The sequence below is a fragment of the Ananas comosus genome, linkage group 4 (genome assembly GCF_001540865.1).
Source record: "Ananas comosus cultivar F153 linkage group 4, ASM154086v1, whole genome shotgun sequence".
Lineage (NCBI taxonomy): Eukaryota > Viridiplantae > Streptophyta > Magnoliopsida > Poales > Bromeliaceae > Ananas > Ananas comosus.
Window position 1 is genome coordinate 6,287,991 of NC_033624.1, and position 15,872 is coordinate 6,303,862.

At 38.1% G+C, this 15,872-nt stretch overlaps 1 protein-coding gene across 1 annotated transcript; it reads right to left on the reverse strand.

Moving 5' to 3' along the window:
* LOC109708811 (universal stress protein PHOS34-like) lies at positions 6,090–10,169 on the reverse strand. Its single transcript, XM_020230648.1, has 3 exons — positions 10,097–10,169; positions 9,217–9,890; positions 6,090–6,423 (listed from the first exon to the last, which is right to left on the reverse strand). The coding sequence occupies exons 1-2, from the start codon at positions 10,167–10,169 to the stop codon at positions 9,265–9,267; spliced, it is 699 nt and encodes a 232-aa protein (XP_020086237.1). The 3' UTR covers positions 6,090–6,423; positions 9,217–9,264.

Genomic DNA, 15,872 nt, shown 5'->3' on the forward strand with positions numbered 1-15,872 from the left:
TTCCTCGGCATATTCTTTTTATTGTTTTGTTGCTATATGTATGTTTGGCTCAATTCAGGTGGATTGGATGCATTTCTATACTTAATACACCCAGCTTAGAGATTTACTCTATTTTTTGTCTTTGGTTCTTCCCAGTTTTCCATTTTAACTGCTTTATCTGTATGGATCATTGCATGCTTATGTGGGTGCTTGAGGGTTGAGAATGTACAGAGCCTAGCCTGCTTTCTGACCTGATTTGGAGGATTCCTTTCTACATTACCATAGTATAACTATATATCGAACTTTATTATTATTATTTTCAACTTTGTTGTATTTTTCTGATGATTCACCACTTCTGCCACTAAACACTCACATTAAAGAAAAGAGGGAAACAAGACAATGGAATGATGATCATAGGGACTATCATAACAATTTAAACCATGCGCTTTTATTATACTTTCTGGCAATAAAACCTTCATTTGCATATTTGGCATTTAGCGTATTCTTTTTATTTAGTAATGATGGCCAGTGCACTATCAATTTAGATGGAGAAGTCAAACATTACAAATATAGTGAAACAGTACAAATATATCTTTATAGCATCTAAGTCTTCTTTATATATTGATCAAATGTTTGGATATGCTTCACCTTATTGGATTGCTAAAGTTCTTTCACCTATATTAACTTGACATTTTGATGTGGACAGGTATTGACTTTGTTTGCTGCACCACTATTAGAGAAACAAATTGTGTTCAAATTTTGCTAATGCTTGCCCGTAGTACTTATCTCTTGCTCAGATTCAGGAGGCTCTGATTTTAGCTCTGATTAGTTCTGATTTTGTGAGGGGAGGAAAAATAGTGCATGCTTTTGTTGCTATATGTATGTTTGGCTCTATTCAGGTGGATTGGATGCATTTCTATGCTTAATACACCCAGCTTAGTGATTTAATCTATTTTTTGTCTATGGTTCTTCTCAGTTTTCCATTTTTTTTTTTTGTAAGTGTCCTGTCTAAGGTCTTAGAAATTATATATCATGTTAATTACTGCAGAAAACCAAGCATAAGTAGGCAGTAGATGCCTTTTGTCTATGGTGAATGTAATTAAAGATGAAAAAAGTTAGTGAGTTTATGTTCAATTCTGAATTTTGCTTATCTGTTGTAAAACTATGTTAGATTAAGATAGGTCGGAATTGCAGATTAATAATGCCTTTGGTGGATTGAGCAGCGATTTTATTATGGATATTTTTGTGAATTTTGTTCGTTGTTCATGAATTCTGTACAACATCTTAAAAATTACATTCGTGTGTAATTGAAGCATCCATTTAGCAGTCTTTGAAAATAAACTTGGGAAATATTTTTGGCCTTCGTTACATTCATTGTCAGATCCTTGCAAAATCGATAATGTATGTATTGTGTACTTAGACGCTTCTTAAATTTCTAATTTCCCGACTGGTTTGCCTGTAGTTTTCCAAAAAATTTAAAAACAAACTTAAATTTAAGTATTACGATTTGTTTGCAAATTGGGCTGCCGTTTGGCAGCCAATGTGTATAGCCCTCGGCATATTCTCTTTTTATTGTTTTGTTGCTATATGTATGTTTGGCTCTATTCAGGTGGATTGGATGCATATCTATGCTTAATACACCCAGCTTAGTGATTTACTCCATTTTGTCTCAAAAAAATATATATTCTGAATCTGAAAAAATTCAAATATTTTCTTCCCGCGGCATCGCGCAGACCCTTACCTAGTAATATTTAAAGAGAATCGAAAAAATGATAGGCAGGTCCCGCATGCTTGAAGATAAGGATCCGATTCAGAAAAAGATCTTTTCTCGAAACCCTAAAACAACATGTGGGTCCCACATGCCCTAACATTTAAAGAGGAATAAAAAACTGACATGTTGGTACCACATGCCCCAAATTAAGCCAAACGAACCACAACTGTCAGGTAGATCCCACATGCCCCAAATTAAGCAAAACTTGCCATGTGGACTGAAAATTAGATTTGAAAAATTACAAATGCAGCAAAAACAAAAGTGGGGATCATACAAAAGTAGGGAAAAAGAGAAGAAACGAAACCAACCAAAAAAAAGTAAGAACAACATGATGTGTAGGCTCAGAAAATCAATAAGTTATATCAGAAATCAACATAGGGGATTTTCACATGTAAAACATCATCGAAACAAATTGTAAGGTTGATCAATGGCTGCAACAGTTGCATAAATGCCATCCAAGTTGCCATACCATGCAAAATCTTTGTTGATATTCAATCATTATTTTTTTTTCATTCGGTCATCATCGCCAACACCAAAAGAAAAATCAGTGAAACAGCAGCAGTAGAGCGAGCATTACTTTTTTAAAAAATAAATCCAAAAAGAATGAAAGAAACCAAACCTACAGTAAATCGTAACCATTATTTCTCTATATTTGCAAAGGCAGGAAAAAGAAGTAGAAGAAGCAAACCAACAAAAAAATGAGTAAAACAACATAGATGTATAGGGTCAGATAATTAATAAGTTATATCAGTAATCAACAAATTTGATTTCCACGTATGAAATGTCATCGAAACAAATTGTAACGGTGATCCGTGGTTGCAGCAGTTGCCTCAATGGCATCCAAGTTGCCATACCATGCAAAAACTTGGTCGATACTTAATTATTAGATTTTTTTCGTTTGGTCATCATTGCCAACACCAACAGCAAATTCAGTGAAATAGCAGCAGGAGAGCTAGAAGCATTTTTAAAAAAATTAGACACGGAAAGAACGAAAAGAACAAAATCTGTAGCAGTATATCACCATTCTTGACGGAACCATTTTTCCGGGACCATTTGTCCGAAACCTGTAACAACAGTGGGACCATTTTTCCATCTAGAGGCGAATCATTTGCCAGGAATGAAGCGGGACTAATGGAAACGTCAAGGAGTGAAGGAAGATCGATGTCATATATGGCCCAATTTTTCATCCATAGAAGAGGACCGATGGTTTTTGAAGCGACGACAAAGAAAGAAATGAACCGCCAAACCGATTCAGAAGAGCATCCGGTTTTTCGAAGATGAAAATCCGGTTTAGAAGAGCCTCCCTAACAAATAGGTGGGTCCCACATGCCATAAACTTTTAAACAGAAATTGAAAAACTAACAGGGAGGTGCCACATGCCCCAAATTAAGCCATACATGCAACATGAATAGTTTGGTCCCATAGATCAAAAAGTAAGCCAAGCATGTCACATGGACTAAAAATTTGGGGATTAATGTAGGTGTATAGATAGATAGTATTAGAAAAAGAAGAACATGAAGCAAAACCAACAAAAACGGATTAAAAACAATAAAGATGTGTTTCCACATTTAAAATGTCTTTGAAATAATTTGTAAGAGAAATCAGTGGTTGCAACAAATGTCTAAATTCCAACCAAGTTGCCATACCATGCAAAAGCTTTGGCAATTTTATTCATGAAATAGGTTGAAGAAGTATAAAAATTAAGCCAAGCATGCCACGTGGATTAAAAATTACGGGTTAACATAGGTTTATAAATAGATATTATTAGAAAGGGAAGAAGATAAACAAAACCAATGAAAGAGGAGTAAAAACAACAAAGTTGTGTAGGTTTATGGCAGAGACAAATTTGGTTTGTACTCAATATACTACTTATAAATAGGTGAATTGGAGTTAACAAAAAATTATTTACTTATACACAGAATTTCAAAAACCATGATGAATTTGCTGAAAATTTTTTTTGTCTATTTCTATAGTCAAAATATGTAATTTGTTTCAGCATAAGTTTTAGAAATTATAGTAAAAGAACTAACATAAGTAGCAATAGGAGAAGAAATAGAGATTTATTTCAATTTGTTAAGTTAACTGTGCCCTTTTTTCGTAATTCCAACAATATCAATTATAGAAAGCAGTTTTAAACAAAAAATAAGATTGGTCTTTAATTAATTTTTAAATAAAAAATATTTTTTTAATTGGAGATAATTTTATTATTTTATATATAAAATAATAAATTTTGTAAGTAAAAATCAAATATATTAATCAAACGAATAATTTATTATTGCAATACATCTTGCTATATCCCACTAAAAAAGATGAAAGCCAAATATAAATAAACTTTGGCATTCATTGTAAAGAAAACTAAATCCTATCAAGACACAAAAGCTTCTCATTTTAATTGCCATATAATAGAAATCTATATTTTTCACAAAGTTTTTCTTTTATCTAAGCTGATAATTGCAAAGATGTGAATTGTTCATTCCATTCTGAGAACAAATCTTATGCATCACAATGGATAGTAACAAAAGTACTAAAAATATTAATACATTTGTTCATCAAATTAAATTTTTGAAATCATTGAAAATTAAACTATAATGGCAAAATTTATTTTCTTTAGATGAACAAATTTTCGGAAGAAGTAAACTTTGTCGTCATATTATTTGTTAATATATATAGTATTGTCACACACAATTAATTTCTAATGATTAATTTTATTTTTTTAACGTTTATATCAGACACATGGATCCAATAAGCATATATATCTAAAAAATAGATGAACTGAAAACTTACAGATTCAGATCCGAACAATTTCAGTTGAATATTGTTAGCTTCCTGAAACAAATAAATAAATACTCAGTATTTAAAACTTCTAAATTAAATAGTAAGCAATCCAAATTACAAAAAAAATAATAATAATAACCAATCGACAGAAGTACACAACGCTGCGACCTTTCTTAATCTCTTGGCTCTGAGAAGAGATGTGGAAGTTCTTCTTAGAAGCGGAGATGTCGCAGGATGCAGAGCAAAAGATAGCAGATGACCATTATATAGACACTGAGAGGTATGGGAAAAGACAGACAACCCTTCGGCGCTAATGAAAACGGCGCGAAGGGAAGCAGGATTGATGTCGTATATGGCCCAATTTTTCGTCCATAGAAGAGAAACGACGGTTTTCGAAGCGACGACAAAGAAAGGAACGAACCGGCGAACCGATCTAATGCGGCGTTGGAAGACGAAGCGATAATGAATCGAGACCAATTTAGAATCGAGAGGCGAATCATTCGATGGGAATGAAGTGGCGCCAATGGAAACAGCAGGGAGGGAAGCAAAATCGATGTCGCACTTGGCCCTATTTTCCGTTCATAGAAGAAAAACGATGGCTTCCGAAGTGACGAAGCGAACCGGCAACGATGGCTTCCGAAGCGACGAAGCGAACCGGCCTAAAGCGACGACAATGGAAAAAGCGAACCGACGAACCGCTTCAGAAGTGGACCCATTTTTTCAAGATAAGGATCGAGTTCATAAGAGTATTTGCTCTCTAAACCCTAAAACCAATAGGTGGGCCCCACATGTCATATATAATATTTAAAGAGAAACGAAAAATTGACAAGCAGGTCTCACATGCTAAAATATTTTCTCTAAACCCTAAAACAACAGGTAGGTCCCACATGCCCTAAATTAAGCCAAACATACGACAACTGATAGGTAGGCCCCACATACACCAATTAAGCAAAACTTGTCACGTGGACTAAAAATTACGAGGATTAATATAGGATATAGATTGATTAGATATAGTAGAAAATACTGCAAATATAATATTTTGTATAATATTTTGTTTGGTTGTATGCAGCCGAAACATGTATTTATAATTTTTTTTTTTTTATATGGAGCAATAAAATTGCCCCCTATATAAGAAAAGAAAGAAAAACTTAAAAATATATATATATCTATTTACTGGAATTTGTTTGATTGCATGGAGTAGAAACATGTATTTATAAATTTTCATTATTAGAAAGGCAAGCTTACTATTGTCTAAAATTACTCTTTTCAAGTTCTGCTGTTAGAACTGCGACCAATTTGGACGCAATTTCAATTGCTACAGCTGAACCTTCTTGTATAGTTGCAACAGTTAAATTTACATGTATCAAAACAAACGCTTAATTTATATCTATATGCAGTTACAACTGCAATGCATTTACATGCAACCAAACAATTTCCTTAAATGATATTATGAACAAGTCAGATAATCTAGTAATATAGCATATGCCTATTGACAGATTATTTCCTATCTTCTGGAGGAATCGTGATTATTTATTAACTTTACAAAAGGACAATTCTTGGAAGAGAAATATAAAATTTGCATGATAGCCATTAATGTTAATATATACATTAGCATATGATAGTCACATCATCCAAAATAGAGACAGTAATAAGTGCACACCAAGATGAAACATTGTACATTCAGAGAAGATATTATGTTTTCAACAGGATAGGAATTTCACAAGAGCAAACCAGCCACGAACAATACAAGAAAGAGAACGGATACACATATCATCTTCCAATCCAAAGATTTTTTTTTTTCGTTTTTTCTTCTTTTACTTGTTTTTAAGGTAGAGGAGAAGCATCAACGGATGTGCCAGCGCAGTTTCTGCCTTCAGTTGATCCCAGCTTCTAGCTTTCTACAGCAAAAGTCAAAAGAAAAGACAAATCAGCCCAACTACAAACTGCAAATACAATGCCCAAAAAGGACAGAGAAAACTTATGCAGGAGGTTATTGGCCAAAATCACGCAGAAAATTAGATAGTATTCAAGGAAAACATATTATTTTCTATCAGTTCATATGGTCTCACCTGGATACTAATAAAGGACCATGGTCTGGATTCTAAAGGGCCATGCCATAACCAAGTGTGCAACAGCCATACTAAATTTCAAAATAAGTTAATCAAGCCAAAAAAGATATAACAACAGCTCTCCCGTGAAAGAAGGAATCAAGTATCTTCCATGTTTGACTATTTAATGATAAACTCATAAATAATTAGCAACTTACAGGACAAAACTGAAACGCTGAACTACTACACAAGCCAATAAGGACACAGAATCTTGGATCTTGAATACAAAATTTGGGCAAGTATCAATCAAAGACACAGGCAGAGCTACTAACCCAACACTTGGAATTAATTAATAAACAGGATCTTGAATACAAAATTTGGGCAAGTATCAATCAAAGACACAGGCAGAGCTACTAACCCAACAGTTGGAATTAATTAATAAATAGGAAAGAGAAAGCAATATTATAGCTACCCCAGCTATTTAGTATAATACTCCTTCAAGATTCCAGCAATGCTTATGTAATTATTGGTACGCAAATTGCAAAATAATCCTTCATGAGGTCAATGACCCAACAATTCTACTATTTACACAAATTAACAAGAAGAAATAGTTTGTCGTGCCCTACATTAATTCCGCCAAACTATTGCTGATACAAGTTGGCTGTTTAGTGTTGCCATGCAAAGATAGAATAGCAGTGCACAACTTAATTGTGTATCAAACTAGAAGCAACTACAGTACCTTTTCCTTGGTAGAAATTAGTGTTGACAAAATATATATAACTAATTTCAGATCAACAAATATAATTCACATGTTTTATAGAATATGAAGAATTTAACATCGCTATCTAACTTCTAGAATAAAGAACCCACAAGTTTTCATCATGAATTAGCAAAAATTAGTCAAAGAGAGTACCAAGAATTAACAAAGATGCATCCCAAATGGGAAATCCAATAGCAAGGTAATAAAAGTAGCCTAAATTATTTCTACATGATAAAGTACAGTCGATACAGCTTTTGTTTTCAATTTACATACGCTGAAACCATGATTTGATATTCTCAGCACGAGTCCTAAATAGTAAAAAGTTTTGGCACACAAACTAAATAGGCAATTCTCCTATTTTGGTAAGATTTTCCTAAAATTACTATTTTGATAATTGATTACAGATCAAGTTGGTTGCACTTCCTTCTAGTTCTCCTAACGCTGATGTTGATTCTGAATTTGTCATGCACAATGACTATATATTTTACAAGAAGAAGTTTCAATGACGAACAACAGTGTGTATCCATGTTGTGCAACCAACCCTAGTCATAATTGTTCACCATAGAAAGTGCACTAATCATATGATAGGATAAGCACCTAGTACCATTGACATAAATAAGAGATTGATTAGTTTTCAAGAAGCAAATTTTGAAACAGAATTGTACAACTGAAAATAGATGGTTGTCTCCTTCATAGCATGGTCAAAGGAAAAGGCTACCATTATTATTGAACTAAAATTTTTGCTCTTCGATAGCAAGATACTACAAGACAAAAGTTAACCTATGGAATATTGAGATAAAATCCTAAGAGCTTGTCTGAGTGTATGAACATCTTGTTTAGCACACCTTATTTATTTGCTTAAGAAGTTCGTAGCACTTAGTAAATCTAATGTGGATTATGATCAGATTGTGATCAAATGACTAGAAACTAGAAAGGCATACAAGTCATTTTCTCATTAAAAGATAAATCACTTTGTAGGTGAATTACACTATCCTAACAAATCATGACCGTCAAAACTTTGCAAGGGGTTAAAATCAAACTCCTAGCTTGCAATCACAAAAGAAAGTTCTCCTGGCGCACAAGTTATCACTGGATAACTAAGTTCTTACATCCAAGCAGGCCCTGAAGGTCAATATTTTTTGCATGAAATGGCTGTTCTGGAGACTGAAATGTTCAACCACATACTTCAGGCCCAAGGTCTTTAGTACTTACAACACAAAACAATATTATACGATGCGGTAAAAAGAACATTTTAATTTCTGATAACTGCATCAGGCACTCTCCAGAATGTCCCAATTCCTGCAAAGAAACATCAAATATTGAATCTCTAATGCACCGCAATGCAGCAAATTTGTTGCAAGCATCCTATATGCTGCACACCTGCCCTCTGTCAGTCCAACAAATTGTACACATCAATGCCCATAGTCATAATAACATTCTCTTGCTCTTTTAGCCTCTTAGAATGGCACGGTGATCCATATCTAATCTTGTTTCTATCAGCACATACTCTCAGACCAATAATGAAGGAGTGAGCGCCTCTTCTGCCCATCTCCTCAACAGCTTCTGTATTCAAGAAGCAAAAGCCTTCCTTCGAATGCTTCAAAGTTCGGCAAGAAGTAGTTTTAAGCTATTACGAAAAAGCTCTACTTATATACAGTTGCTCTGGAGAGAGATCCAGTCTGGCCAAAGAGGTAGCGAGGATCAAACCACCTCAAGTAAGGGTAATAAATTAGCTTAGATTGAGCGAATTAACCAACTAATTGACGCACAAGATTGAGCAATAACAAAAAGAGATAAAACAGGCAAAGATCAAGGAAATTTCGTACGAGCAAGACAAATTAGATCAAATTTCAGCATTAATACTGTAAGGTCAAAAATCTCACAGGGAATTTGTGTTCCTCCGAGGGATCGTGCTACTACCCGGTCTCCTCCTACGCCACCGACGACACCGCGACGTCGTCCGGATACCTGACGACGACGACAGGGCAGACGCAGTGGTGGACGCAGTAGTCGCTGACGCTGCCGAGGCGCGCCTTGCTGGCCCTCCTGGAGGCCCCGAAGCCCCTGCTGCCCATGATGACGGCGCCGACGCCGAGGCGCTCGACCTCGAGGCAGAGGCGCTCCTTCATGTCGTGGTCCTTCACGATGTGGACCCTGAAGGGGATCCGCGCCTCCACCAGCGGCCGCGCCAGCTCCTCCACCTTCGCCGCCGTGAACGCGTCGAAGTCGTCCTCCATCTTCTTCTGCTGCGACTCCACCGACGCCGCCGCCGCCGCCGCCGCCTCCTCCTCCTCGGAGCCCTCGGCGGCGGCGGAGAGGGAGAGGTCGGTGAAGCCCCAGTCGGCGCCGTAGAGGACGCTCGTGGGGCGGACGTGGAGCAGCACCACGGCGTCGCCGGGCCGGAGGTAGTTCTGGACGGCCCACCGCACGGCGTACGCGCTCTCGTCGCTCAGGTCCACGGCGATCGCGATGCGCCTCTGCGACGCAGCTGGTTGACGTCGATGACCGACGACTCGATCGCCGCCGCCGACGACGGCGCCGGCGGAGGAGCCGGAGCCTTCGAATCGGATTCCGCAGGGTTCGCCATCAGCTATGAGATGGGATTAGGTGGGTTGTCCTTGGTCCTTTTCTATGCCGAAATTCCTTGCACAGCGGGCGAGAGAGAGAGAAAACGGGAGGGGTTTTTAGACGTTTCCAGAAGGGGCGGAGGGTACTGGGAACAAAAACCCAGCAGCGATCGCGTGGAAAATTATAAGATATTACGTTGGGTGATAATAACGTTGGAGGTAGGTGGGTAGGGGTGGCAATCTTGCTGACTCTTCGCGAGCGAACTCATGTCCAGCTCGAAATAAGCTCGAGATCGAATCGCTCGTTTAGTAAACGAGCCGAATATAAGTTGAATTTTTCAGCTCATTTAATAAACAAGCCAAACACGAGCAAGGGTCAGCTCGCTCGTGTTCGGCTCGATAACAGCTCGAATACATATATTTTATATTCATATAACTTATTTAATTTTTATTTATATATATAAATAAATAATTATATATCTACTATATATTTTTATAACTTATTTAATTTTTAGCAAAATAAAAATATAAAGATGAGCTCAATTATAAAAAAACTTATTTATATGTAAAATTTCAACTATTAGATCACAGTCTAATATATAAGATTTTATAAATTTATTCTATATATATATTCAATCTTAGTCTTTTTAACTTATTGTTCGTTGGCCGACTCGTGAGCCGGCTCGTGTTTGCCTTGTTAATAAACGAGCCGAGCACGAGTTGATTTTTTTGGCTCGATACTTTAACGAGCCAGCCCGAGCTCGCTCGCGTTCGGCTCATTTACACCCCCAAAGGAAGGTATGAAAGGAATATTTTGGATCAGTAAAAACGTTTAATACTTATCTAAATTAGGGAGCATTTTGATTTTTACTATTTAGTATTTCAATTTGTTCAATCTCAATTAGTGAATAATATTTTGACTTTAAGATTTCAGTATTTTGTTTCTATTTATAGATTTTATTAACATACTTTATGTAATTTTTATAATGATAAATTTATTAAAGTAAGTAATTAGTTTAAATTTTGAAGTCAAATGATTGATGATTGATTTTAATACAATGAATTAAAAGACTAGATAGTCAAATCAAAATAGTTCATAATTTAGACAAGTTCTATACATTTATCTTTTGAATTAATTATATTATTTGGCCCTTCGATTCTCGACTAAGTATGAAATAGGATAATGATAGTCTTCGAATGAAAATGTGTAAAATATATATATCCTAATTTGGTGGTGTACCACCAGTATCATTTTTTAACTTTTGCTTCGCAACTTTTATTCTTTTAATTAAATGTCTAGCCATATATTCCGGTAAGCTAATAAATAAAATTTTTTTAAACATTTAAATTTATATTTTTTATCATTAAATAAATATATGCGTAACGTAAGGATTGTAGTTTGCAAGAACTTTATATATTATTTTATATAAAAATTTTATTCGACGAATTAATAAAAGAACGTCAACCGTCAGTTGGGGCTTCAATTTTTATTTATTTTAATATTTTATTTTTTGAAACTTTTTTAAAGAAATTGTTAATTTGGACAAAAATAGTTTGCTAGATACTACCTATGCTTTGGTATTTACTATTTTTATTATTTATTATTTTTTAAGTTATACAAGAGATAATAATGCCATATTATGAGTGTAGAGATAGGAGATAAATTTATTATGGGTGTGAAAATTTAATAGTTTTTGATAAAACAAACACAAAAGCAAGATAACTTTAATTTTTACATTATTAAGTTTCGACCAAACAAATAATAAAACTGTAGAAAATTTACTTTCATAATTATAAAACCAAATTTTGAAGAAAATATAATTTTCATATAAACTCTTGAACAATCGAAAGCTCACTTTATTCTAAATTTCACCCTCAGTAAAACAAATAAGTCCCATCTAAGGCTGCGTTTGGTTCGGGAATTAAAAACTTTGGTATAAATTTTTTTAACCCTAGGATAGCTTGTTATTTCGGAATACTTAGGAATAAAATGTAAATACCGTTTGGTTGGTAAAGCTTGTATTCTAAGAATTACCTGAAATTGTGTTTGGTTAATTTGGTGAAATAGTTGAGAATAGTGAAAAAAGATGAATGTTATATTTTTTATATACCTATTTTGCCCTTGGGTGCTCTTTCATATATACTAGTGAAGGCCCGCGCTACGCTGCGGAAAATTTATATAAAAATTTAAATTTTAAATTTTAAATTTAATTTTTATTTTTTTGTACATGATCCACAACTATACAAATAAACAAAATTTAAAACAGGGGAGGAAAAGGGGGAAAAAAGTTAAAGAAAAGATAATATCAAAAAAAGAAAAAGAAAAGAGGGGAAAAAAAGGAATATTTTAAAAAAATAAATAGTAAATTATATAATAAATTATTATATAATAATAATATATATATATATAAATAAAAAACTATATATAATAAATAAATATATATTTATAAATAAAATTATATATATATAATAAATAATATATATTTATAAATAAAAATGTTATATGATATAATAAATAAATATATATATATATATATAATTCATAATAAATTATAGTACTATATATATTTAATAAATATATATATTTATAAATAAAATATTATATATACTAAAATAAATAATATATATTTATAAATAAATACTATGATATATATATATATAATATACATATATATAATATATTATATATAATAAGTAATATATTATATATATAATATATCTTCCCTCTCTTCTCTGCTCTCTTTCTGCTCTCTCTCTCTGTCTCTCTCCGTCTCCCGCCTCGCTTTCTTTTTTTTTCTCTCTGCTTCTCTATTTCTCTTCTTCTTCTTCGGCGCGAGAGCGGCACTGCTCGGCGGCCCCCGCACCCCGCCCAGCGCCCAGGCGAGGGCTGTCCCGACCCCGCGTCGCCTGCCCCTCGGCTGCGGTTCCTGCTCGCGCAGGTGCACCTCGGCCCGCGGCCGGCGCCAGCGCCCCGTCTCCCGCTGTCGCCCCGCCGCGCTCCGCCTTCCGTGCTCGGCTTACCCCGCCCCCGCCTCCCGCTGCCTCGCCGCGCCCGCTGCGGGAGAGGGGTGAGAAAGAGAAGAGCAGGGCAGGAAGAAAAGATGGGAGGGCGTGTGGGAAGATGGGAGAGGCGTTCTGGGGAGGAGATGTATAAAGGGATGGGCGGGGAGACGGAGCACACAACACACTTCTCTCTGCTTCGATCGGCACGGGGCTCGGCTCCACACTCCGCACCCCCACTGCGGCCCGCGCCCCGCCGACACCGCTGGGCGCGGGACCGCGGCGACGTGGGGAAGAAAGAGCCGCCGGGGCGTGGTAGAGGTGGAGCTGAGGGTGGGGAAAACGGATGAGGGGCAGAGAGTGTGAGGGGTGTGATTGGTGCGGAGAGGGGAGGAAGAGGTGAGGGAGAGAGATAACCGGTGGTGGGCGGGGTCTTTGCATGTGCGTGCGGTAGCGGCGTCGGTGCGGACCTAGCGCCCGCCGCGCCGTGAGAGAGGCGAGAGGAGTTTTGTCTGCTCTCTCTGTCTCTCTCTCTCCTGCATCACTCTGCTCTGTGCTCTGTCCCCCCGGTGCCTATCTCTACATGCGGGCGTGAGCTGGCACGGGGCCCGGGGGGTTGGAATCGCGCTGCACGGCCCCCGCTTCGTCTCTTCCTTTTCTCCCTGCTCTTGACCTTCTTCCTTGCGTCTGTTTTTCCGTCTCTCTTCTACTGACTCTCTCTCTCTCTCCTCTGTTCTCTGTTCTCCCCGGCTTACTCTGCTATGCTCTCTCTCATCCTCCTCTGTTCTCTTCGTCTCCCTCTCTCTTTCTCTCGCGCGACGGGCCACCAAACACGGTAGGACGAATGGGGTGGTCGCCGTCAAACTCATCGTTCCTTATATATATATATATATATATATATAGATGGTTAATAATACACATACAAGTACATGTTGGTTTAGAATAATAGATAATTTGATAAATTTTTTTATTTATTTGGTTATAATGTTAAGTAAATTAATATGTTTTTTAAAATAAATTCTAGTTGTTACAAAATCTCAACAATACAAAACAAAATTAGATTTATGGCCAATCGATTTCTTTTCAATTGTAGCAAAGTTGTAACAGAAGAAATTTTTTAATTATGTCATTCGACATTATAACAAAGCATAATTCCCATTTACAATATTGTAACACAATAAGTTTGCAAAACGAAAGCAGAGAACCAATGTTAAAATACAACTCCAATCAACAAACACACCAATTAGCTAAAACAAAGTTTATATATTAAAATAAATCGGAGCATTTTACGGCTAAAAGTAATCAGTGCGAACATAACATAACTTCCAATTACAAAGATATGAAAAACAGCATGCAATAAATTCAGTTTAAAGACACAGCATATAAGTTGATACAGCAAAGAGAAAGCATGAAGTAAAAAACAAATTTACATCATTCTCAATATTTCCTCCTATCTATTGTTCCAAAGTTGCCCTGTTATCATAGTGCGAAGGGCGTCTCCTCTCCGAGCCCCTACTACAGGTTGATCGAGTTAGGAGTGAAACTGGGAGATCCAGTTTCAACTGTAGTGTTGAGGTTCAAAGGTATAAAATGTCCGTGGTTCCCTGGCTATTCATGAAGTTATACGTTTACCTGAGTAACGGCTACCTGCTGTGTGAACTACTTAGTAGTTGAGGATAACCCGATCTGCTCAGAGNAAATATATATTTATAAATAAAATTATATATATATATATATATATATATCTTCCCCTCTCTCCCTCTGCTCTCTTTCTCTCTCTCTCTCTCTCTCTCTCTCTCTCTCCCGCCTCGCTCTCTCTCTCTCTGTTTCTCTCTTTCTCTCTTTCTCCTGTTCGCTGCGAAGCGGCCACGCTCGCGGCCCCCGCACCCCGCCCCGCGCCCACGCGAGGCGCCCGCGCCCCGCGTCGCCGCCCCTCGGCTCGTTCCTGCTCGCGCAGGTGCCCACCCTCGCCCCGCGCCGCGCCCGCGCCTCCGTCTCCCGCTGTCGCCCGCCCGCGCCTCCGCCTCCCGCTGCCTACCGCCGGCGCCCCCGCCTCCCGCTGCCTCCCGCCCGCGCTGGGGAGAGGGGGAGAGAGAGAGAGAGAGCGGGGAGGAAGGAAAAGATGGGGAGAGGGGTGGGAGAGTGGGAGAGAGTCTGGGGGGAGGGAGAGGTATAAAAGGGGAGTGGGGGGGGGGAGAGAGACACACACACACACTGTCTCTCTCTCTCTCATGCGCGCACGGGGGGTGCGGGTCGCCCGCACCTCCCCACTGCGGCCCGCGCCCCGCCCGCACCCGCTGGGCGCGGGTCGCGCGCACGTGGGGGAGAGAAAGAGCCGCGGTAGGGGGGAGGAGGTGGGGAAAGAGAGAGGGGGAGAGGGAGGGGTGCTGGGGGCGGAGAGAGGGAGAGAGAGTGAGAGAGAGAACCGGGGGGTGGGGCTTGCCATGTGCGGGCGGCCCGCACCCCCCGCGCACGCTGAGAGAGGGAGAGATGCTTTGTCTGCTCTCTCTCTCTCTCTCTCTCCCTGCTCACTCTCTCTCTCTCTCCCCCTCTCTCTCTCGCGCGTGCTGCGGGCGCGGGTCGCCTGCACGCAGGCCCCCCCTCTCTCTCTCTTTCTCTCCCTTTCTCTCTACCTCTCTTCCTGGCTCCCTCTCTCTCTCTCTCCTTCTACTCTGCTCTCTCTCTCTCTCCCTCTGTTCTCTCTCTCTGTATGCTCTCTCTCTCTTCTCCCTCTGTTCTCTCTCTCTCCCCCTCTCTCTGTATGCTCTCTCTCCCTCCTCCCTCTGTTCTCTCTCTCTCCCTCTCTCTTTCTCTCGCGCGAGGCCCCACAAAACACGGGGAGCTCGCCGTACAAACTCTCGATTCCATATATATATATATATATATATATTTAATTTAAATATATTATTGTGTAATATTTTATATTTTATATATATATTATTTATAAATACATAATAATTTATTTTATAGTA

Coding starts and splice junctions, on each gene's coding strand:
- LOC109708811 (XM_020230648.1), bottom strand. CDS start 10,169: ATGAGTTCGCTCGCGAAGAGTCAGCAAGATTGCCACCCCTACCCACCT. Junction 9,891..10,096: donor CAACGTTATTATCACCCAAC/GTAATATCTTAT, acceptor TCCGATTCGAAG/GCTCCGGCTCCTCCGCCGGC.